At 29.3% G+C, this 24,798-nt stretch overlaps 1 protein-coding gene across 8 annotated transcripts in view; it reads right to left on the reverse strand.

The window, feature by feature from the left end:
* The window catches only part of LOC142324637 (unconventional myosin-IXa-like), a 198,086-nt gene that overhangs the window by 18,886 nt on the left and 154,402 nt on the right, over positions 1-24,798 (reverse strand). For all 8 annotated transcript variants that reach the window (XM_075365531.1, XM_075365515.1, XM_075365494.1 and 5 more), the window contains 6 exons: positions 22,276-22,585; positions 15,221-15,501; positions 13,009-13,283; positions 10,233-10,406; positions 7,591-7,876; positions 2,195-2,403 (listed from right to left, as the gene is read on the reverse strand). In XM_075365531.1, coding sequence (XP_075221646.1) covers positions 2,195-2,403; positions 7,591-7,876; positions 10,233-10,406; positions 13,009-13,283; positions 15,221-15,501; positions 22,276-22,585 — 1,535 coding nt within the window. The remainder of the gene's footprint in view (positions 1-2,194; positions 2,404-7,590; positions 7,877-10,232; positions 10,407-13,008; positions 13,284-15,220; positions 15,502-22,275; positions 22,586-24,798) is intronic.

The raw sequence follows: 24,798 nt of genomic DNA on the forward strand, positions 1-24,798 counted from the left end.
TTGTTTACAATGCCTACTGCTAATGTTTTACTGCAGTAATATGATTACATACTGTGACAAAAATAGTCAGAGCATACAGTAGTGAAAAAAGAAGGTATTAAAATGTTAATCAAACTTTTACTAACAATCTACTCATTAAAAAATAAACGCCTTTCATAAATTATATATATATATATATATATATATACACACTTTTTCCTTCTGTTTAGCCACCAGAACCACCATCAGGATTACTTCAGAGGATGAATGAGGACGATATGTATGAATGTAAATGAAGTGTAGTCTTATGCAGTCTCAGGTTGACCATTTCTGAGATGTGTAGTTAATTGAAACCCAACCACCAAAAAACAATGGTATCCACGATCTAGTATTCAAATCTGTATAAAAGTAAGGCCTTTACTAGGATTTGAACCTTAGAACTCTCGACTTTGAAATCAGACGATTTGTGAAGATGCATTCACCACTATACCAACCCAGTGAGTCATAAATTATATATTAACAGTCAAAAACACATAAAATTACAAACGGCTCTTTATATTGTGAACTTCTGAAAACTGCAAATTTTTTGTATTAGCATGTATAAAGAATGAATTATTTCTTTATTGACTATCTGTCTTTAATAGGCCATTGAACAAAACTGCCATAAAAAGTGATAGACATCTGGAAAATCTGGGTCACTCCATGATATTTATTATCTGGCTATTCATGATGTTTAGGGGTCTAGTGAGTTTGTTCTGTTTTTTCTTTTTTGCATTTGAATAAGTTTCTTCAAATTGCCCAGACTAACAAGAAATGATTCTGGTTACTTTTATTTAATCTTCTGTAAGGATCTGATGAACAAGATTTTCATTATCCTTTTTCAGCCAATCTTTCATCCATTGCTACAAAGCTACAGCCCTAGATCATGAGTGGATTGAACCCTTTAAAGATGACAAAATATTTTTCTTCTTTCATTAATTTTTCCAGGCAGTAACTAATGCAATTGTGAAGTTCCATCCATGCCAAACTAAAAATAGTAACTTTAACATTTTCTTTTTTTGGTGTTTTGTCTTTTATAACTTCTTCAACTTTACTTACCTCACGAATACATAAGTTCTAGAGGGTAATTTCAGGGAAAAATTATATAGTTTCAAAAATTCACTGATTGGATAATGAATGTCGTATAAGAAGATGCAAAAGATCTATTTTCCCATTGTAAAAGCAACTCACGATCAGATTAGGAGCCATCTATAAGTAACATAGCTTTAATTTCAGATACATTTCTATTAAAAAAAAATAAAACAGCATTATTGACTGAATCAAATGCTAGATGTGACTTTTCAGCTATAATTATCTTTAATATGTGATTTTAAATTATTATTATTAAAAGGGATTTGCACACCTGGATATTGTGAGGTAATAATTTCTAAGAGACCAGCTACTCATTCACATTAAATGACTGATTAGTTTTAAATTCATAGAAATAATATTCTCATTTAATTTATTCTGAAATGGGCCCCTTATACTTTTAAAACTGGCTCTCTGTGATTTACCTTTAACTGTCTTGTTTCCTAAATTGTTATAGCCATCCTTCATTAGTTTTAAAATTAAGAATAGCAACCTGTTTGACAAGCCTATGTCCAGAAGGTTTTAGTTTAGTAATCTTTCCACAAACATTTGTTCCCTGATGCAAATAATAACAGCTTTTTCTAATATATGTCTTTAAAATCCAGACGTTAATTTTCCAAACATCATTGAGAATGTTTTTCTTTATGCATATTCTATGTCTAAACATACAATTCTAAATTTATAAATTACTTCAATTTTCTCACATAAACTAAAAGCTAAACATTTCAGGCATTTCTCTTTTCTCACAGGAAAATTATAAAATTAACAACACACTACCATGAGAAACTGAACTTTGTCGATTAATAAAATAGTAGTGTTAACATTAGTAGTGTCTTGACATTTCAAATTCCCTCTGAACAATGTAACATTTCTTACTATCAGTGTTTTATTTCTTATCCACTTTTAAGTTAATTAATGTTAGTTAAACTGTCAGTTTAATGATCTGCAAGAAATGACAAAATGTGACTTTGGGTTGTAATGAAGGCTTTACATATAATTGAGGGTTTATTATATATACATGATGTTGTCATAAATAAATACAATTTTTATATAAGAAAATTAGAACATAATAAGAAAAATAACTGACCCCTGACTTTCGATAGATTCCTTCAGTATAGAGGCCGTACATCTCTATTGTTGTTATTAAACGATCAACAACAATGGGAACATGACCATCACCTGTAGCTAACTGGTGAAGAGGAACACCAAATACATGATGTGGTAAATGTCTTCCAATTATACCGCATTCCATGCTACACTTGGAATAACACTTCTTATGGCATGTCAGTTTACAATCTGCAAGAAGGTTTAACAAATTCAGCTCAAAATACAATAAAAATATAAAATAAAGCTACATAAAATATAACAGTAGCCCAAAATCAAGTTTGAAATAATAGATTAAATAATTATATTGGTAATTAAAGACTACAGCCTATTGATGTTGTTTAAAATAAAAAAAGTGTTTCTCTTTAATTCTTAAAAAAATATTGCAAGTAAGATTTATTCAATTTTTTTTTTGAAAAATCTTAAGTTCACGGATAATATAATTGTGTACAATCTTTGAATTTTGATTTTATAGTAATCTATAATATATATGTAGCTGAATTATCAAGAGAGGTAGGTAAACAAAGTAGGTTATTGATAATGTTGAATAATAAATTGATGCCAGTGATGTTGCTGATAATAATGTAAAACCAATTGTTTGTATTCTTTTACACCAATCTCCAGACACTGTAATCCATCCTGTAGATTTACTCGTAATAGACTCCAAGGAAATATCCGTAAAATAGAGTAGATACTCCCTCTCTCTCTCTCACACACACACACATAGTAATATAAAATACTTTCACCCTCCTTCACATAACTAGCCCATTTATAAAATAGGATTAGAAGTAATTATGTTGAACAATGTAACCATTATAAATTTTGACCTTAGTTTAGCTCATAATGTTTAATTAAATTGGTGAATTTATTTTTATTTTATAAATTTCTTAATATGTTGATGGACAATTTTTTAAACGTAGAAGTTAAATTAATCACAGCATGATTCATTAAAATCAAAAATTCTTTCTTAAAATAAAATTTTAAGAAGTATGACATCATGTTTGAAATATAAACAAATGTTTCTTATACAATGAGCGTTAAATTTGTGCGAGTATATATACTCACAAAGACTGCATAATTCAGAGAAATAGTGGTGGACTTAGAAAACTGCAAAGCATCAGTTATATGTTGGATTTCGTTGTGGTTAGTTGAATGTAATGAGTATGATTAAAAAAAACTGTTCAGGAAATTTATAAACTATGATTTATATGGAATACAGGTATTTATATGAGAATTTAACATTTAAGGCCTATCCATAAAAACATTTTATGGATCCATTAAAGATTGCTTATCTGTCGACTCTTTTAAAAAAACATTAAAAAAAATTATTATTAAAAAATGTAACATGTTATGACAAATTATAATTAGAATTAATTTTGGATTGGCCAATTCCTTAGTATTATAAATATTAAGATATTTTGTAAAATTCTGATGTGTACAAGTAGTTACGTAATAGTGGTTCTATGAACTCAAGTAGATTAGTCATGGGAGTCCTGAGTCAAATGTGTTTGTCTTTTTTTATTTTTATAAATAATGTGCATTTATTCATTGCTGTTAGTAATATTTTTTGATATGTTCGAGTTATTGTAATTTTTTTTATATAAAACTCGAGAGAGCAACACAAGCAGCATAGTCTTAGTATATTATTTTGCAAATCACAACAATAGGTTAATTTTTTTTATTCATTAAAAATTTTATTTTTGTGTATAATTTAAAGAAGCATACAAAATGGTCTCTGAAGAGGGACCAGAAGCTTACTATATGGCACCCGAACAGGAACAGAAGCATACAACAGCTGTGCATAACCAGTGATATCAGTATACAAGAGATATGCTAACAGAAGCCCAGAAAAATTATTTTACAATCTACAAGCTATGGAATATGTGTTCAAGTGGGAGCACATATACTAAGTTTTTCTTTAGGGTTACATTTTGGATAAAAGCTTACTCTCTGATGTATAAATTATGGATCATATATAAAGAAATGAAAAATGATTATTATTGAAATAAAGAAAAATGATTATTTAAAAAAAAGCAGATATCCTTGTTTGTAAATAGAAATCTAAATAAAATGCAAAGTATACTATTTCTAAATAATTACATTCAAGAGTATAATCTACAAATAATTCTATAGATAAAAAAAATGACAAAAAGGCTGTAGTAATATGTTTGGCCAAAAGCAAGTTATAAACTAAACAATCAACCAATATTATGAACTAGAAAAAAAATTAATTTCAATCACATCAGATGAGTGTCATTTTATTTTGTTCTGTACTTGGGTAGATCATGTTGAATCATACATATTTAAATTACTAACCTCTGTACTTTAAGTACAGAGGTGATATGGGTCTTGAAAGGATCGATTTAAAAAAAATATTTTTATTATCTCATATAGTTTACTTTTTTAATCCATTTCAATTATTCTGTTAATTCACTATTCACTGATTATTAAAAGTGAAAAAAATCACATGCTTTTATATTTACATTTTAAATGTAATCCCTTGATTGATGAGAGTAATTAGTCTCAAAATTGTTAAGCAAGAAACTGCTTTCACTAAGGTGAATTTCTCTGTAAGATAACATGTTAGTATATTACAACTTTCTTTTATAGTATGATATGTAAAACTTATTGAAACCTCAGTATTTATCAAAACTATTATGTTACTGTACAGCTGTATTACATATATAATTATTTAAAAGTTAGATATTAATAAAGAATATAAAATACTAAAGAATACTACGAATGTAAAATGTATAAAGAATGTAAAATACTATAATAAATTAGTTATTACCACTATTAACAGTTTTATAATAATCCGCTTGACATTTTATCTGTAACAATTTAAAATGCTGTTCAAAACTGCATGAAAAAAGACTAATATAAACATGTTAAATCTTATTTCAATGTTTCTGGTTTTTTTCCCACAAGTATGTTCATATTATTAAAAAAAGTGTTATACTAAAAATGATAAAATGTAGTAAGTCTTTCAGGATCTAAACATCCTGATTTTAGAATTGTGTAGTGTTTATTATTCTTCCTAAGAACATTTTTTTCCAGACAATTTCTTTAAATCTTTAAAGCTGAAGAACCTTCACTTTTTTATCCGCTTGAAAGTTTATATCCTGTCACAAAAAATTGAATAAACTATACATCATGTGCTGATTGTATTTTGAGTAGCATGTCCAAATGTTACCTTTAAATAATTGGCTTTAAAGACTGATACCAGTCCCTGAGTCAATTGTTAGGTCAATGTTTTATTTGGTGGAATATGTAGACTTAAGTTCTTTAATTCTAGGGAGACTAGATGGAGTTCCATTCCTTTTCATATCAAATTACTTTTCATAAAAGGATTCAGTCTGTGACAATATTATTTTTGTAAGTTAAAAAAATTGCTTTCTTCATCCAAGCTTGATGATTTAACTTTTAGAAAACTGATAAATTTGATTTTCTTTAAGAACATTTGGTTTTCAGAACATTGTATTATCATAGACTTAACTTAAAATTTTATCTTATTATTGTTTGAACAGCCAATTCAACAAATTTTTAGTTACTACTATGTTAAAGTTGGGATTTGGACAGTTATGAGTATTGTAGAGTTATTGCAATTTCTCTATCTTACACAAAAGATGAAGCATCATATTATTTAAAAGAAATTAATTTTTAATACCATAAGCATAAAATATTATCAATGTTGTTCAGAATATTGTATATTTTTATAAATTTTATATTAGGTTTTATAGTGGAAACACATAGAACCAAAATTCAGTATTATGCTAAAATAAAAGCTGAACAAAAAAACATACTACATGCTAAAGTGAAACTGCAATAAATCAAGGCATTTCTAAATTACCAATTTATTCTAATGAATAAATAGTTTTAATTTTACAAAAGCAAAATTGTTTTAATATTTTACAACAATGACAACATTTATGACATTTTTAATTAACAATTAAAGAACCTGCTATAATACTGTATACTTTATATAAAATACTTCTATTGCAAGACCGATTAATTTAGAAAACATTTTCCTTCTGTATCTTTAAACTTGAGTAGATGAGGTTCAACAGTATTTATTTTGTTAGGTACGAGTTATATCTGTGTAAATTGAATTATGTTACGTCATTATAATTATGTATTCTGAATAGTGCTGATCCTAGAATTATGTCACATGTAACTGCGTAAGAAATATAAAAATTAAAACAAACATAACCTAACTTTAAAAGGTAAAATGAAATTAAAAAAAGTAATCCTGACCCCTGTAGGAGAAGACACCTTGTGACGATCCCAGTTGCAACACCACCCCCTCAATACAACATGTATTACTTTGGAACAACTCAGAGCATGTGTAGACATATACTTTAAACATTAATTGCAAATTTAATGTGTAACAAAAATCATATCCAATATGCCATAGATATAAAAGAACAAATATGTTTTTAAAACATCGCACCACATAATGTGACAACAACCACATCAATCTTTTTCATATAGCACAACAAATTTTTCAGATTAAAATAAAAATTTTTATTTTTCAGATAACATATTTTAAATATTGGAAAAATTCTCTATCAATGATAATGCATCTATAATTTGTAAACACAATAGAAAACGACTTGTATGCACTTCACTTATGGTACTCTTTTGAAATGGAGCACAATCCAAATCGTAATAACAATTCTCTTATTTCTTGAGATAAAAAAGTATTTAATTTAAAAATAGTTACTTTCATTGACCGAATAAAACTTGTTATGAACTTTGACATAGATTTACTACACCACAGGAAAATATATTTTTAAAAATTAAATAAATTTGAAAATAGTTATAGAAACTGACATTTACTTTTATAAGTTATTGTGTTTAAATTTTAAGCTGTGAATATCAATTAAAACAAATTTTTCCTTTTTCTATTTTGTGTGGTGTCAACTGTCTTTACTTAAATAAAGTGACAGGATGGGTTAATGACTCCAGTTCAGATCTCATAAATAAATCAAATTATAACAAACAATTCATATAATTCCCATTTTTAAATTCACCTGAATAGCTTTCAATATTACATCATTAATATCTCTACATCTCTACATTAGTATGTTAAAACAACATAAAATTGTCTTCATTGTATATCAATAAATGTGATCTGTATAGAGAAGTCATATTTGCTTAAAAAATGTAAATTACTCAAACAGTTTGTGATGGGAAATAACACTGAAAGATGTTTTACAATTAATGATCTTCAAATTATATACAAACTGTATGCATGTTTTTAAGAAATATTTTAAGATTGTGGGTAAAAAAAAAATCTGAAATCATATTAGACTGGTGATAAAAAAAAATTAGTCGCAGAAACACAGTTTACTAAAAACTTTAACAATAGAAACTTACTTTGGCAAACAAGACCGCGTTCAATTGGCCACATAAAAAATGAAGTACATATTTCACAGGCAGTAGGAATATTAATAATAGTTAACATAAATGTATGTCCAGCATGGTATATAGGATCCTCCATTTTTCTTTTCTTCTCCTTTTTTCTTTTATTTTTACTAGGCTTTTCAGCTTCATCTCTTGTTAATGTCATAAATTCATTCATAAAGCCACGAAACGCATTTACACCCATTGTAACAGGGAAATCAGCTTTTGTTTGTTCTTGATGGCATACTGTCTCCATTACCTGTAATGGAGAAAGTTAAAATTAGTTATTAATGATTCTGAATTACCAGGTGTACCTAAAAAATAAAAATAATATATGTAACAACAAATTACAAACTGATTACTTTTTTAAAATGTACCCTTTATCTGAGTAGCAAATACAAATTATGTTTGATTAAGATAAATAGTAAAATGATAATTTTCAAACAAATTTAAAAACTCATAAAACACTATGAAGGTTTTTCATCAGTACTAAGAATACTTTTTTATGACATCTTTGCATTTCATATAAAACGAAGTAAATAAATCAATAAAACCTACGTTTTTTTTCTATTCCTTTGTTGGAAATAGCTGATGAAATTTTATCTGAGGGCTCTAACCTCTCTTGGTCAAATTTTTTTGTGGTTTGATAACAGGGGTTAAGTTGCAGAAAGGACAACGATTATAGATAGTGAAATTTAAAACAAATCTGAAGAAATTTCTTTACTAAAGTGGTTTTAATTACATAAAACAACTTTAAAAAAATAATTGAAGCAGTGATCTTTTTTCATTCTTTTTAAGCGAAATTGTTTTGTGGTGATTTACAGATGAGAGATGCATTTTAACAAAACATTTGAACGGAAAAAATTAAAAACAATGAAAGTTAAAAAGGTAAACTCTATATAGAGTATCTATAAATGTTAAAAAAATTATTTTTCTTTTCAAGTCATTTTACTGAAACATTTCAAGAGAAGACAACAATTAAAACAAATAAAATTTTAGGTAACTTTTATACGAAAATTTTGAAATTATAACAGATTAATGCACAAAAATATGCAAAATTACACAGATTAATGTAAAAAAGAGAGAGATACAGAATCTAATGTCAATAAAATTTTGGGATAAGAATAAAAATGTATTTCTAATAGCGATGTTTACACTGTTTATTAGAAAAAAAAAATTTTATTTTCAAGATGTAGGGGAAAAAATGTGACTCAAAATCCAGCCTAACTTCCTATTTTGGAATTAGAGCAATTGAACACTAATGATTAGTATTGTAACTTATGCTTTAACACAACTTTCCCCATATTACTGAAATGTACATGGTGTCAATATAATTATAATTAAAATTTACATTAATTTTACACTAGCAAGATTTCTGTCCAGAAAGCAGCTTACATTTTGAAATAAAAAACTAACCAAACAAAAGAAAGAAATTTTATTATATACATTTGAAAGGGACAAATCTATTTCTCTACATAGTTGCCATTTAAATTGAGGCACTTATAATGATGCATAAGCTTCTCAATTCCTTCTCCGTAGAAATCTGCTGCCTTAGATTTTTGGCACCCATCTTGAACAAAATTTGTGGTAACCAAGCTTTCCCGATACAATTTCATGCAGTAAACTTAATGAAATTTGAGGGAAATGAAGCGAGAGTTCCGTAATCATAATGCGGCAATTTTCACAAATTTTATTGTCAGTTCATCAGTCACAAGACTAGGCCGACCACAGCAGTCCTTATCATGAACACTGGTGTGTATTTTTAAACTGAATGCACCATTGCCTCACTCCACCTTCACTCATTATTTCATCTCTGTATATTTCACAAAGTTGCTGATGAATTTTAATTAGTTTGAGGTTTTCTTGCCAGTAAAAACCTAATCACTGAATGCATCTCAAAACTGGCAGGATTTTCTATTGAAGTGCACATTTCAATAATTCACAATGAATAAAGTAGAAAAATCACAGTCCATATGCTATGACAGCTTGATGTGTATTGAGTGTAAACATTTTGACACCATGATGATGGCTCTATTTCCACCCATCACCAGGCTAGGCACAAATGTTACTTTCTGGACCGTCTTCGTACTTACGTAATCATACATAAAGAATGCGAATTGTAGTGTTTAAACAATGCAATTGGAAAACAATACTTCCTTCTGAATTGCACCAGACGATGATAGATCCTTCCTGTGTCAATCATTACACTTAAAAAAAAGAATCATGATAAAGAATAATAATTAATAACATAAATGAATATTGCAATAGAATGTAAAAGTGCAAAATACATTTAAAAAAATATCAGAATTTGTAAACAACATATATGGTAGGCAAAAAATTCAGCTGCATCAAAATGTACAAACAAGATTCAGTATCAAACAAATATTTTTGAAAAAGCATTTGTTTTAAATATTTCTTGATTTAAAACAATAAAATATCAATTAAGTGTTCATCGATAATAACACATCATCAATAAGAAAGTTGACATGGTGCTTTTTAAACAACACTACACTAACCACTTTCATAATTATTACTATTGTAAATAAACCTCATATAAAAGGTTAACTACTATGACACTTTTCAATATATCAATGTACATTATTATCATTACTTACATGAAGGAAGTTGGCGATGAGGTCTTTATACTTAATATTTAAAGCTTCTGGACCTTGTTTATTAACTACACTATAAGTGGCTACCAAATTGTCCTTAAATTCTCTTAATGCTTGCTTAAACACTTTGTCTACTTGACTTGGCTTTTTGCCTTCTTCACTTTCAATTTTATAAATCTGTAAACCAAACAAATATAAACATTCCAAAATAAAAAATAAAACACTTATATTATTCTTATATAAAAGTAAAAGGTGTGAAAGCCGAGTATTAATTTTTTGCCCATAAAAATAATTTTTCTACCATACACTTTAAGAACTGAGAAAATATGACATACAATAAAAAAAAAATCAGAACGGTTTAAAAGTACTAAAACCAACTGATGCAATTTTGAAAATTATAGTTACAATTTTTATCTTTTAAGAAGGTTAACAGAACATTAATTGGAAAATAAAATAAGACCACCCTTTTTTTTTTAAGTAAGTAAGCATTGAGTTATAAAGTTTTAAAGTCATTGGCAAATAAAAAATGCAATAATAAAAGTGCAGATTTCTGTGTTCACTATTTTAAATATTACCACAAAAGGCAGTTGTCGACAGCACATGTTAGAGTGGTGAGATGATTGGTGCTAGTCTTCCTAAATGGAAGCTTTATTATTTGAGGGCCAAATGAATTAGTTATATTTAAACACTACTGTTCCTATCTACCTTTCTTTTATTGGCCTTTAATTAACAACACACTCTAACCAGGTAATCTATGAATGTAAAAAGCTATATGTACACTCATTACACTAACCATAGAGCAACCTAAGCCACCTAAGGTTTCCACATCAAGAAAGTGGCACTACATGTCTGTACAGTAGCATGCAAATTAATCTGATTACAGATGTTATAAAAAGTAACTTTATTTAGAAAAAAAATCACGCAAATACAACTTTATAATATCTAACAATTAATATAGCCTCCTTTATTCTTAATCACTTCACATACACAATTTGGCATCATTCAACAAGTGTACAACACATTTTTTTTGATTTCTTCATCATGAAATCAAACAAACATTGCTGCTTTAATGAGGTCAATTTTTGTGTTAAATTAATTTTTGAATTGTTTTTTTACTACTACCGAAAGAGTTTAAGCCTGGGGAGTTGCCTGGCCATGGGAACACTTAAATGTTTCGTTCTTCGAATAACTTTTCCACTCTTGGCAGTATGGCATGGCACCAAATCTTGTTGGAACACTCCATTGTCTAATGGGAATTTGCTTTTAAGTTTTATCACAGCCCTTTCCTTCAGAAACTTGATATATCCATTACTTTTCAACATACCATCAACTGGAAGTAATGAACAAGAGCCTTGAAAGTTGAAACAACCCCAAAAAACTTTTTCTGGGGATGTTTAACTGATTGTTGGACATGAGCTGGTGAGGTATTTCATTTGAAGCTTTTCTTAAGTACAAAATCCTTTGCCCATGAACATAAAACGTGACCCATTAGAAAACATAACATTTTTCCATTCTTCTTTAGTTCTGTTAGCAGGTGCTTTGTCCCATAAGAGCCTTTTTTTGCACGTTGCTGGTGTCTAACGGTTGTCAAGTGTAAATCTGTTCCACTGGCTGCTAATTCTTGATTTAAATCTACAGGAGATAATTTTGGATCAAGTTTACTTTTTCTCACTAACAACCAACCGTTCCTGAGTTGGAATAAATGTTTTTTTGTGGCCACATTTGCCTTTCCTTAAAGGTGGAATGTAACCAGTTTCTTTAAATTGTTTTAAAATAGCATTCACTGTCCCTAGTCCAACACCACTCAGAAGTTATTTGTTGTTATGCTGTATTAGTACGTTCAGAAAGAGAAACAATTTTTGAATCTTTTTTGGAGTTATGTTCATTATTATATATTGAAGTCACTTACAACAAAAAAAATATGATTTTGTAATAAAAAATGTAATTTTGTAATAAAAAATAAAAAATAGATGAAGAAAGAAGCATTTGGAAAAATATAGTTAAAAGAAGAGACAGACTTATAGGCCACATACTAAGGCATCCTGGAATAGTCGCTTTAATATTGGAAGGACAGGTAGAAGGGAAAAATTGTGTAAGCAGGCCACGTTTGGAGTATGTAAAACAAATTGTTGGGGATGTAGGATGTAGAGGGTATACTGAAATGAAACGACTAGCACTAGATAGGGAATCTTGGAGAGCTGCATCAAACCAGTCAAATGACTGAAGACAAACAAAAAAAAAAAAAATAAAAAATGAAATAATCTTTCACAAAACACTATTTATAACATGAAAATTTCTAACTAACAAAAGACCGATAACCTCACATTACAAAGACAACTTAAAAAATGGATGTGGTCAAGTAGTGGAGCCACAACGTAGAAATAAACAAAAAACTCCTTTGTTCGAATTAATTTGCACGCTGCTGTACTTTCAGAATACCATACAAAACAATAAAAATGTTTATTGACAGTACGTATGTACTGTCAATAAACATACGTACATACGTATGTACGTATGTTTGATGACAGTACGGTAATATATAGTATGACGACTTATCTCTTGTAGTCCAGTTTCATATGTTGAAGGCCATAAATTAAAGACAGTCATATTCATGATTTTGATATGCAAATAATCACATACTGTCAATGAAACTGGTAAATTCTAGTAGTCAATCATGTTATAGATATCTCTTCACTTGTAGTTATACTTCTAAATGATATCTTAGACTGTAGTAAAAATATATAATATTCAATTACCAATATCTACTTATTAGCCTTACTTTTTTTGTAATGAAGTCTTGCATCAACTGAAGTTCTTTGACATCAGATATAATTTTATCAGTACGATCTGTGAATTCTGATGTACCAGTAAGACTGAACTGTGATACTGGTGCATGCGGATGATGTGATGTTACTTTATCCTTGTCATAAGGTGTACGTGAATGTTTACGATGTTTTCGTCTTGTTCCACTTCCTGATGATCCCTGCACTTGACAAGGTAGTTGGACAACACCACCATTTTGTATACACTTTGTATGGAATAACTGCTTGCAATCTGAAAAAGATAAACTTTTAAATGGTCTTCTAGATATAATACAACATTTCATTTTATAACTAACCACACCCAACTCCAATTCATATCTAACAGTTCTTGATATATGACTGAAATCATAATCAAATATAAATAAATTTACCTAATTTAAAATGAGTAAAATCTCGTCTAAATAAAAAATAAAGTGCATTAAAATAATACTAAAAAAATACAGAACCCAAAAACTCCACAATTAATTCAGCTGATTATCCCATTTCTCTGTTAATAATGAAAAAGAATTGTTTCAAACAAAATTATGATTATAATAAAAATGGTATCTTCATTATTCTATTATTTCAAGATAATTCTGCTGCACCCAATTACAGTTTCGGGGGTTGGCCTTGTCCAGAGCTGCTATTCTATTACTGAGGTAGTGATGTTAATTGAACTGCTACTATAATCAGCTATAATAAAATTATGGGTGAATTTCATATCGGGTAAGTAAAACCCTCTTAATCAACCTTATATAATATATGTATCCAATAAGTCAAAATAGCATAGTCTAAATGCAAGTAATTTAGACATTTTACTAAATGTCTAAATCTTTGTAACCTTGTATTCTGCCATTACAAGGTTACAAATATGTAAATTAATAATTAGAATAGATTCTGGTATTTATGAATATAGAAAAAAGCTAATTTTTATTTTTCAATCTTACATTTTCCAGTTATAACATTATTTTGCTTAATTACCATGAAAAATATCACAAGATTTTAATTCAATAGTCTGATTTGATTATTCTAATGTATATGAATTGTGTTGGGAGTTGTACATTACAAATTTATTGAATGAATTACATGTTTATTTCATATTGTTCTCTGATAATGTAATCTTTTCTTCATTTCCAAGAAAAATCTTATAATTATGTTTTAATGAAATCTTAATTTGAAACATTTATTTATTAAAAATATTTACATAGGTGCAGATATTTATTTTTGTTATCTTTTCACAGAAACATTTCTGAAATTGTTTTTGTTCTTTTGGAGAATATAATTCACTTGTAATTAAAAGTGCATTAACAGAGGTTGTTAAGGGGCAATCATTTTAGTATTACATTATTTAATTAAATAAAATATTAAATTTGCTAATATTTATTTGATACTGTATATATCAGATTTCAGTCTTTCTTATGGATTGGTACAAAAGGTCAGAATTGCCATCTTAGAGAGTAATTGTGCCAGTATGCAACCAGTGAATGTGGTGAACTAAGTGAAGATGTCACCATTTTTAACGCAGCATTTCACTGATGTGCTGCAGTATATTCAACTTGGTGAAGAAGGTAATGTAAAACAACTTATGACAATAACTTTCGCTAATATGCTTGGCACAGGATATATGTTATTCTTGTGAACCTTGTGTCAGGTTTGAAACGATTTTGTCAGAACCATTTGTTTTGCAAGACAATAATAATTTGATACACTAGTTTTGAGTTTTTGTTTCAAAGATGCTGTTTCTTTCTGTACAATCTCTAGATATTTCAGGTTAGCTCATCAAATACAAGTTGATACACCTAGACCTGGAGAACAAATATTTTTATAATCCAAAAACAAATTTATATTATCTGGGGAGATTAAATCAACTCTTCTTTTCATACATAAAAGAAACAGTCTAGAATAATTAATTTCCTAACATCAGGAAAAAAGGTTTTTCTAAAATAAGGAAAAAAGTGCAGTCTGATGTACTTTTTTCCTTATTTTAACTGTCTGTTCAAATATATAACTTGTGATTTCATTATCGCAGATCTCAAAACAGTAGTTATTAATGAAACACGACAAAAGTAACATCCTGAATTTTTTTTTAAGTTTCATATAATATTTATCATGGTGCTAAAATATCTATTTAGGTCGATTTATATTTTTCTGAGAACACAATTTAATTATTAATCATAGGTAAAAAATTACCTGAACATTTATGTCCTTGTGTAACAAAGGCATCCATTGGCTTTGAACAGTATAGGCAACGATCCTCCTTTGAAAATCTCGTGACCTTTCGAAATCTATGTCCAGCAATTGTGAACATTGTTGTACCTTTCCATTCTAGTAGGTCATAAGATGGAGATAATGGTGTGTTAGTATTAGGTGCTGGTATTGATTTTACTGGTGGAAGAGACATAGGTGATGGAGTTGGTTGAACTGCAGCTGCTGGATCGCTGTTTCTTCTCTTTAATTCAAGAGCAACAGGTCTAAAAATAAATAAATAAAATAGATTAATATGTGTAATATTTCAACACAACATTTCTAAGAAAACACTCCAACATATAATTTCCGAACAAACAATTACATCAATGTTCATTACATAACACCAAATGTTATATTTAAATTTTCATAAGCTTTCTAAAAGACCTTAATGATTTTTTTTTTATGTAACATCTTAAATTACAAAATCTGTTACATTTTTAATGGTTAATATTGATATGCATTCATCTAAAGATGCTATTGAAAAAGAACATATGACATATCAATAAACATTCTTGAACTAAACAACCTATTGCATTACTCTGAGAAAAAATCTTTATGTTAAGAAATACAGTACATTGAGAAAATTGACTATTGTACAAAACCTTTATGTTTTTAACTATTTTAATTTTTGAAATAAAAACACGTCAGCAGTAGCTAGATTGGATGGCTGCAGTGGGTAAGGGATGCTAATGAGTGAATGTTTTGTGTAAAACTCATGAATTAGCAGTATCACATGGACTGGCACATTCTCATGTTGAAGGAACCATGCACGAGTAGTCATGCCAAATTTCAGGTCTCTCCATCATCACATTTTCCAAAGATAACTTACGACTTCCAATAGCAATGGCACTTGACTAGTAGATAAAAACTCACTAGTGAACAATGCCTCTGATGTAAAAAAAATACTGTTGATATTACCTTTGTGTTTGGACAACTTTTGTACGCTTTTTTGGTCTCGGTAATGATTTTTTGATTTACTGTAATGACTGAGACTTAGTTTCTACATCACATCCGTACATTGCCAGTTCTTATTGTTGACAGAAGGTCTCGTCATTATTTGCAAGATTTAAAAGTTCCTATTGCGTTGTGTTTTGACTCTTGCATCAAGAGTTTTGTTATGAACTTGGCAGTGACAGACTGGCATTCTTAATTTTTCAGTTAGGACTTGAACCCCACTGAAATCCCAATCTCCATTGCTTTCTTGTAAAACATTGATCTTACCTCACCAAATCATTCACTTGGGTAATGTAGGATTCATTGATATTGAAGGCCTTCCTTGATGAGCAGCATCTTTGGTATATTCTATACCACTTTTAAATCCCTGACCACTCATAACATTGTGTGTGGCTCAAAGCCTTTTGAATCATTTTATGTTTTAGTAAAATTTTTGCCGGGCTTAATTTCATCGCAATATTTTGTTCTTATATACACTCATTGCAAAAATGCTAAGGCACCAAACAACACATTCTATAAATGAATGCTACGCAAAACCTAATTGTCATAGCCCACATGAGTATGTGAAGGATTGTTTATTGTTTCTATGCCATATTGTACATCTTAAAATATTTCTATAAGCACCAAAGAAAAAAAATTATATATATATACATACATATATATACGAGGTGTGTGAGAAAAGTAATGAGATTGGTAACACTGTGAGCGATCTGGCAACGCTGTGCCTACCGGTCTGTGCTAAACCGGTTTGTTCATCCCATGTTCAGTACGAGTTTCAACTCCATTCAGCCAACACATTATTTTTGACTGTGCCATCAGTAAAGTTGTGTTTTTGTTGTATGTTGCGAAAATGGAGAATCGGAATTTAGAGCAACATTCCCCCAATGTTGCAATCAAGTTTTGTGTTAAACTTGGGGAATCCGCGAGCATGACCTTTGAAAAGTTGAAACAAGCCTATGGGGAACATTGCTTATCAAGAGAACAAGTTTTCCGCTGGCACAAATCATTTTTGGAAGGTCGAGAACCCATTGAAGATCAACCTCGTTCAGGGAGACCTTCAACTTCAAAATCTGACGAAAACGTTGAGTGTGTGAGGGTTCTTGTGAGATCAGACCTTAGTTTAATAATAAGGATGATGAGTGAACAGTTAAATTTAAACGCTTTTACTGTACATCAAATTTTGACAGACAATTTGGACATGTGAAAGGTTTGTGCGAAACTGGTGCCGAAAAACCTCACAACGAAACTGAAGGACAATCGAAGAAACGTGTGCGTTGATCTTCTTGAGAGGATTGACAATGACCTTGAAGAATTCTTCAATCATGTGATCACAGGTGATGAATCCTGGATATTTGAGCTTGATCCTGAAACAAAGCGGCATAGCGAAGAGTGGCACACTCCGTCATTTCCTCTACCAAAAAAATGTTGAATGAGCAAATCAAAGATCAAAGCCGTGCTGATTTGCTTTTTTGACGGTAGGGGTATCGTGTTTAAAGAATTTTCTCCAACAGAACAAACTGTCAATCAAGTGTTCTACAAAGGTTTCCTTGAAAGGCTCAGGAAAAGAGTTATTCGCGTGAGACCAGACATGGCAGACAAGTGGATGCTTCATGATGCCAATGCCCCGTGTCATACGGCCACTTCCAACACGGAATTTTTGACCTCAAAACGCATTCCTACGGTTCCTCAACCACTCCTACTATTCACCTGATTTGAGTCCTTGTGACATTTTCCTTTTCCCAAAATTGAAACATGTCTTAAAAGGACGTCATTTTGTAATTCTGAAGAATATTCAATAGACTGTGACCGACCACTTAAAAGCCCTACCAGTTGAAGCCTTCCAGCACTGCTACCAGGAGTGGGAACAATGACTCCGCCGGTGTATAGCTGCCCAAGGGAACTACTTTGAAGGGGATAATATTGTTGTTTGAAAATAATAAAAACTTTGATAAGTAAAAAGTCAGTCTCATTACTTTTCTCACACACCTCGTATATATATATAATTTTTTTCGTTATACAGAGATATTATGTAAAGATATATATATAAACATATAATATAATATCTTTTAAAAATTCAAATAATTCAACATATTGACCCCTGTGCTAATTAAATTCAATATTTAATGAGATGGGTCTCAAAAGATTTGTAGACTATTGCAAATATAAAACCGTTTTGTGTACAACACTGATACATTTATTGTTAAATGTTATATTTTAATTAAATTTTAAAGGATATACCATTAAATCTGAAATTATATTTTAAATTCTATTATTTACCACCTAGTACAGAACATTGAGATATGACATACCTTATCTTAATTTTATCATTAAAGTAAGTATCATTAAGGTAAGATTTCAGTATTCTGTAGTAGGTGGTTTATAATAGGGATAATATTAATCTTAAAATGTTTAAATTGAGTAAAATAATTCTGTAATTGTTGAGGAAAAAAGAACTGTGTTCAATCAGAAATATAAAACATATTTACAAACCTAATATAAGTTAAAACGTATAAGTTTTAATTTTTTTCATATGACTTACAAATGCCATTGAGTAATTTGACAGGCAATGACAGAAGAAAAACAAGTGCAAACTTTAGTTATTCATAAGATCTGTTTAAAGAAATGTATCTAACCATATTTTTCCTTTAAGGTATTTGAATGCAAGTGTAAAATTTGATAAATCAGATACATACTAGTATCTAGTGCGAATATGTTTTAATTTTTTTATTTATTTATTTTTTTTTATAATATCAAGTGTCTCAATTATAATCTAGTACCATAATGTGTGTTACATTTTTATTTTGTGCAGAATGATAGAATATGTTGAACATTACTGCTTGTTCTTTCAAAAGCTTCTTAATAAAAAAGTGATAAGATTAAGCAGGTGTTTGGGGATGAAGCTATGGGAGTTACATTCAAATTTTGCATTGATAAACTTTTTTTTTTTTTTAAATGGCCAAAGTTCGTTTAAAGTGACCAATTTGCTGGTAGGCTAATCAACAAGCTGAAATTTAAGTTCCACTAACAATATGAGCAATTTCATAATGCAAAATCATTTGCTGACTTCGAAAAATTCCAAGTGATACTAGGTTTAATAACTTTTTATCTTTATTTGAGTTTTTTATTTTTTTCTGTGTTTTTATCTATTGTGTTATACATCATAAATTTACATATAAACCAAACAGTCAACAAACAGTACTATTTGCAGGTTCTGAATTGTCTTTATTATATAAACCCTTTTTTTTCCTTTTTTTTTTCCTGTTTAGCCTCCGGTAACTACCGTTTAGATAATTCTTCAGAGGATGAATGAGGATGATATGTATGAGTGTAAATGAAGTGTAAGTCTTGTACATTCTCAGTTCGACCATTCCTGAGATGTGTGGTTAATTGAAACCCAACCACCAAAGAACACCGGTATCCACGATCTAGTATTCAAATCCATGTAAAAATATCTGGCTTTACTAGGACTTGAACGCTGTAACTCTCGACTTCCAAATCAGCTGATTTGGGAAGACGCGTTAACCACTAGACCAACCCGGTGGGTTTATTATATAAACCCTGTGTATATCCTAGGATTTCTTCTTGGTAAAAAATGGGATTCCTCAAATTGGCCAGCTTTTTACTCACCAGAAATAGCTCTTTGTGATTTCTGGTTTTTCTCAAGCTGAAGATGCCACAAAAGGGTCCCAGTTTGATAGCTGAGAGGACATGATGATTTCTACAGCACAACTGGTAGCCATTCCAAAAGAGGACTAACAAAAATGTTTAAATATATGGAGTCAAAAGATGACTACTAGGATTGAAAGCAGTAAGATTTTTTTTATTTTTCATGGCATAAGGTCAGATACTTTTGAGCACCTTTGTATTTATCATATGTTTAACAATGAGATATTATTAACTTTAGTAATTGTATAGTATCTGAAATCTAATTTAGATTTTTTTCATATTACAATGTATGTTATTTTTATGCTTCATTAAACATATTGGCCAGTTTTGTGTGCTGGCTCATATTTTTCCTAAAGCAGTTAATATTTACACTACACATGTAAAATTGTATTCAATGAAAATCAGTCTGACTGATTGTTAGATTTATTTTATCTTTATAAACATACACACCAAAATTTAGTCACTACTTCAATGAATAACTGAAAACTACATCTTTAAAACTTTCAAAATACACCAATATATCTCCTTTTTTGGCACAATTATCAGCATGAATAACATAAACCACTATAGTCACAGTAAATAACAACAATTTAGTTTCATGATTGCAAGCTAATTTAAATATCTGAGGTATTATTTGACAATGACCAATGTATTACTCAACTGTATATTTTCTCTTCATTTCAATAAATTGCATTATCCGATGTCACACTACCTTAACACATTTTTCCATAAAGACACTATCTCATGATTCATATTACAAATTGATAACTGTACAGAATGCATCTATCACAGATTTTTATTGTACATGCAGAATACCTTAATGTCACATCTTATTATAACTAGAGAAACATGATGTTTCTACTTTGATGTTTTTTTTTTGCCATTCAAGTTATTCTCAAAATATTTTAGTTTCAATATAAATATTAAACTAGGCAATTTTTTTTAACAATACTATATTCGTCTATAATATACTACATTATACAAATATTCTTAGATTATTAACATTAATAACTGCAAGCCTGGTTAGAGGACAAAAATTTTAATATTTTAAACCATTTAATAATATACTGTGTTTTGTTATCTAAATATTAAGCAGCTTTTTGGGAATGAAATTATGGAAATTACACAAATTATAAATGGTAAAAGTGTTTTTAAAATGGTCAAACTTCTGTTTAGAGTGACTACTAAGCTGGTCATTCTACAGAGTGGCTCTCTAAAATGTCAAATTAGTCACTGGACACTCTAACAGGTTCTCTAATATTATCAAACTGATCAAAATATGATCTAATATTTTTTGTTACATTTTAAATAAACATTATTCACCACAATGGAACTAACTGCATATAATACTGTTTATCAATACAAGTAAACAATAATGAAATAAATGGTACTTTATTTTTCTTTACATACCAGTCATTATTTTTACAAACAGAACTAACACTGTTTCTTAACTTCAGATATTATAACCCAAAATTTATGTTAAGAATTACAGTTATGAGTATTTTCAGTAAAATATGACAAAATTTCTGTGGATGAGGATGAATATACTGTCAAATTCACTTGTGAATGTATAATAGATTAATTACGATATCCTAATATCATAAGAGATCTAAAAATATAGATTGTATACTATCAATTAACACATATATATAAAATAGTGATGAATCAAATTTATGATGCAAAATGACAATTTACTATAATTAGAAACAAATGTTAGTTAGCTCTACAATGTGAACTTAGGTTATTCAATAAGGTGGAGCTAAATTTTGGTGTATAAATTTATATAGAATAAAATTATAATGATGGAAATGCAATTTACAAAGATTATGACATTAAGGCAAAGATTTCATTTATTTAAAAAAAAAAATCTTACGTATCCGAGGAGGTTACAATATTCTATACAGCAACAAACATACTTATACTCATAATCATAGTTTAAAAGTGATATTAGTTCCTTATTGAAAAATCAGTGAAATGTGATAAAAAAAATTGTTATTTAATAACATCTTAAAATATGTTAACTATTTTACTTATGATATAAACTACTGAATCACACATATTTACAATACAAACAGCACAATTTCAGGCATCTTTTCTGTCAATTTATACAATTACCTATGCACAAGTAAAATGCTTTACCAATCTTTATAAAATGAAATATTTATAAGAAAATTACTTTGCTTTTAATACATTAATAATCTTTCTGAGTATTCAAATTGGTTCATTATAATTTCTTGTTACTTTGAAAATAGCTAAGAAATATTTCTGGTTCTGTTGCTGAACTAGTTATTGTTGAACAAGAGTGTGCTAAACAATGCAGTTGGAATATACTAATAATACAGTTATACCAACATTATTTCTAAAAAATCATAACGTACGTTTGTATACTACTGGCACGACTTCTTTTTGGTGGCTCATCAGGAGAATGAACACTACTACTGGTAGATGTGTGCGCAGATGAATGTGTTTTAATATCACTACCAACACTCCTACAAACCATTTCTCTTCTTCGAGTTGTTCTAACAGGTGCAGTTGGTTCAATATTTTGAGATCTCACTAATGTAGACTTATTCATCACTCTATTTACACTTGTACTAACTTCAGTTCTTTTTGTCCACACTACATCTTCCATCTCACTGTCACTATGAGCTAAACTAATGTTACTACTATCTGATTTTTTTGAAACACCTGAAAAATATAAATAAAATTTTAAGTGAAATCAAAATGTGCAAAGTTTTATAAATCAACTAATAAAACCATTGAATGTAGGTGTTATTAACAAACATTTATCTAATTACTTCACTGCACAAGTTATTGAAAAATGCTAGAAAAGTAGAGGAATCTACTTCTCTAAAAATGACTGCTTCATAAATAATTAATATAATAAGTACTTTTGATGTACAGAAAAAGCTGTCAGTGAAAGAGTATTATTTCAGCTACAAAAAAATTGTCATTAATGCATTTATGATTATATTTTAACAAAAACTGTATCATATGTAATGTAAAAAAATTACATTTTAAGATAACTAAAAAAGTATAATTCAAATATATTCGATTTTTATACTGCCACTGCTACATATTTATAGTTTTCCAATTACAGTTATACATTTAAGCTAAATGATTTGGAAGAAGGATGTGTGATTAATGGTTCATTAATCACATCATTATATAGTTCATTATGTTTTAATAATTACTTTTGCCATATAAAATAAAAATATAATAAAGTTTACTATTACACTGAGAGATTGTTTAAAATTTAATCTATCCCGGTGTTCTTACTATCAGACAATTCAAATTAAGACTTCAAAAAAACATAACAATTAACATAATATACAAGGTCCGGTAAAATGATTGACAATTTTGGAGGGACAATAAAAAAAATACATTTCATATTACAAAATTTAATGTATCCAATTAAAATACAATTTACACAGTTTTACTTACAATAATCCATATTTTACTGGAAAATTATGTCATTCAAATGTTTCCTGTTTTTTCTCACGCATTCATTTAACTTCTTTCTAAAATTTTTCATTGCTTTCGCAATGAAAAAGTTCTGCAACTGAAAGTGGTTGACCACAATAGACTTTTATTTCTAAGATAGCCACAAAGGAAAAAGTCACAAATGTCCAGGTCAGGTGAACATGCTGATCAGGGAATATTGCTGTCATTGAATCAATTGCCCTGGGAAGGTTTCTCAAAGAACATCCATGGAAACTCACATATGGGTGGTGGAACCATCTTGTTGGAACCAAATTCCATCACAGGGTCATTCAGTTTTGATAGCAATAAGTCACATAACATCGTTACATACCAATTGATGACTGTTGCTCTGTGATTTGACTTCTCAAAAAAATATGGACCTATTAAAACAAATTTTGAAAACTGTACACCACACTGCAACATATTGACTGCAAAAAGATTGCTGGTGAAGTTCTCGTGGGTACAGTAGTGGTGAAGATTGCTGGTGAAGTTCTCGTGGTAGTACAGTAATGGTAATTTTGTTTACTGACACATCCAGAGGTGAAAATGTGCCTTGTGGTGGACATTTTCTATGATGAACTCGCATGCTAGTTTACAAGACGCATAGTTATTTACACTAAGTTCCGGCACTAACATCATCTTATAGGGGCGGAACTGAAGGTCATCTTCGAGAATTCTTACACTTCAATCTGAAACGACTAGTGCCAATTATGCTTGCTGCTGAATGTTATGAAGACTGTGTTATGGGTAACCTAACAACATCAATGTTTTCAGAGCGTTCTCGCACTTTGTTTTCATCTGGTTGATTTCATTTTTCATGATGGCAACTAAAATGGTATGACTGTACCAGGTGGAGCAATGGTCCCACCTTCTCACTAACAGTTATGCCAACATAATAATGACTACAAAATCATCAGATCATTCTGCCAGACTCTGTATAAAGAAATAAAAGAAGCAAATTCTGTCACATCATGCTATAATTGATAATGAGTCCATTCCAGTCTAATGAGATTGAAACTCATTCTAAGTATAGCCATTTAAAGCAACTTTATAATTAATAAAATGCAAATTTTTAATGAATGGAAATTACATTTTTATATATATAATTAGCCGATCACTATATCATAGTGGTATTATATATATCTTTCAATCACAAAGTTTTGGGTTTAAATTCCAATAGGCTTTTAATTTTTCACATAATGTAAAATTAATTTCTCACCATTACCATAATCAAACTAAGTCTAGTACCTATAATTAAATAAAGGGTATGTAATGGTTAACCTAGGCCACTAACCATAATTGGCTTTTTACATTTTTTTTGCTGTTTCGCTTCTGGGAATCACCGTCAGGTATTACCAGAGTGGTGATGAAACACCAGGTGTTTTGTCAGAGGATGAATGAGGATGATATGTATGAGT

The sequence above is a fragment of the Lycorma delicatula genome, chromosome 1, assembly GCF_047948215.1.
Source record: "Lycorma delicatula isolate Av1 chromosome 1, ASM4794821v1, whole genome shotgun sequence".
Taxonomy (NCBI): Eukaryota; Metazoa; Arthropoda; class Insecta; order Hemiptera; family Fulgoridae; genus Lycorma; species Lycorma delicatula.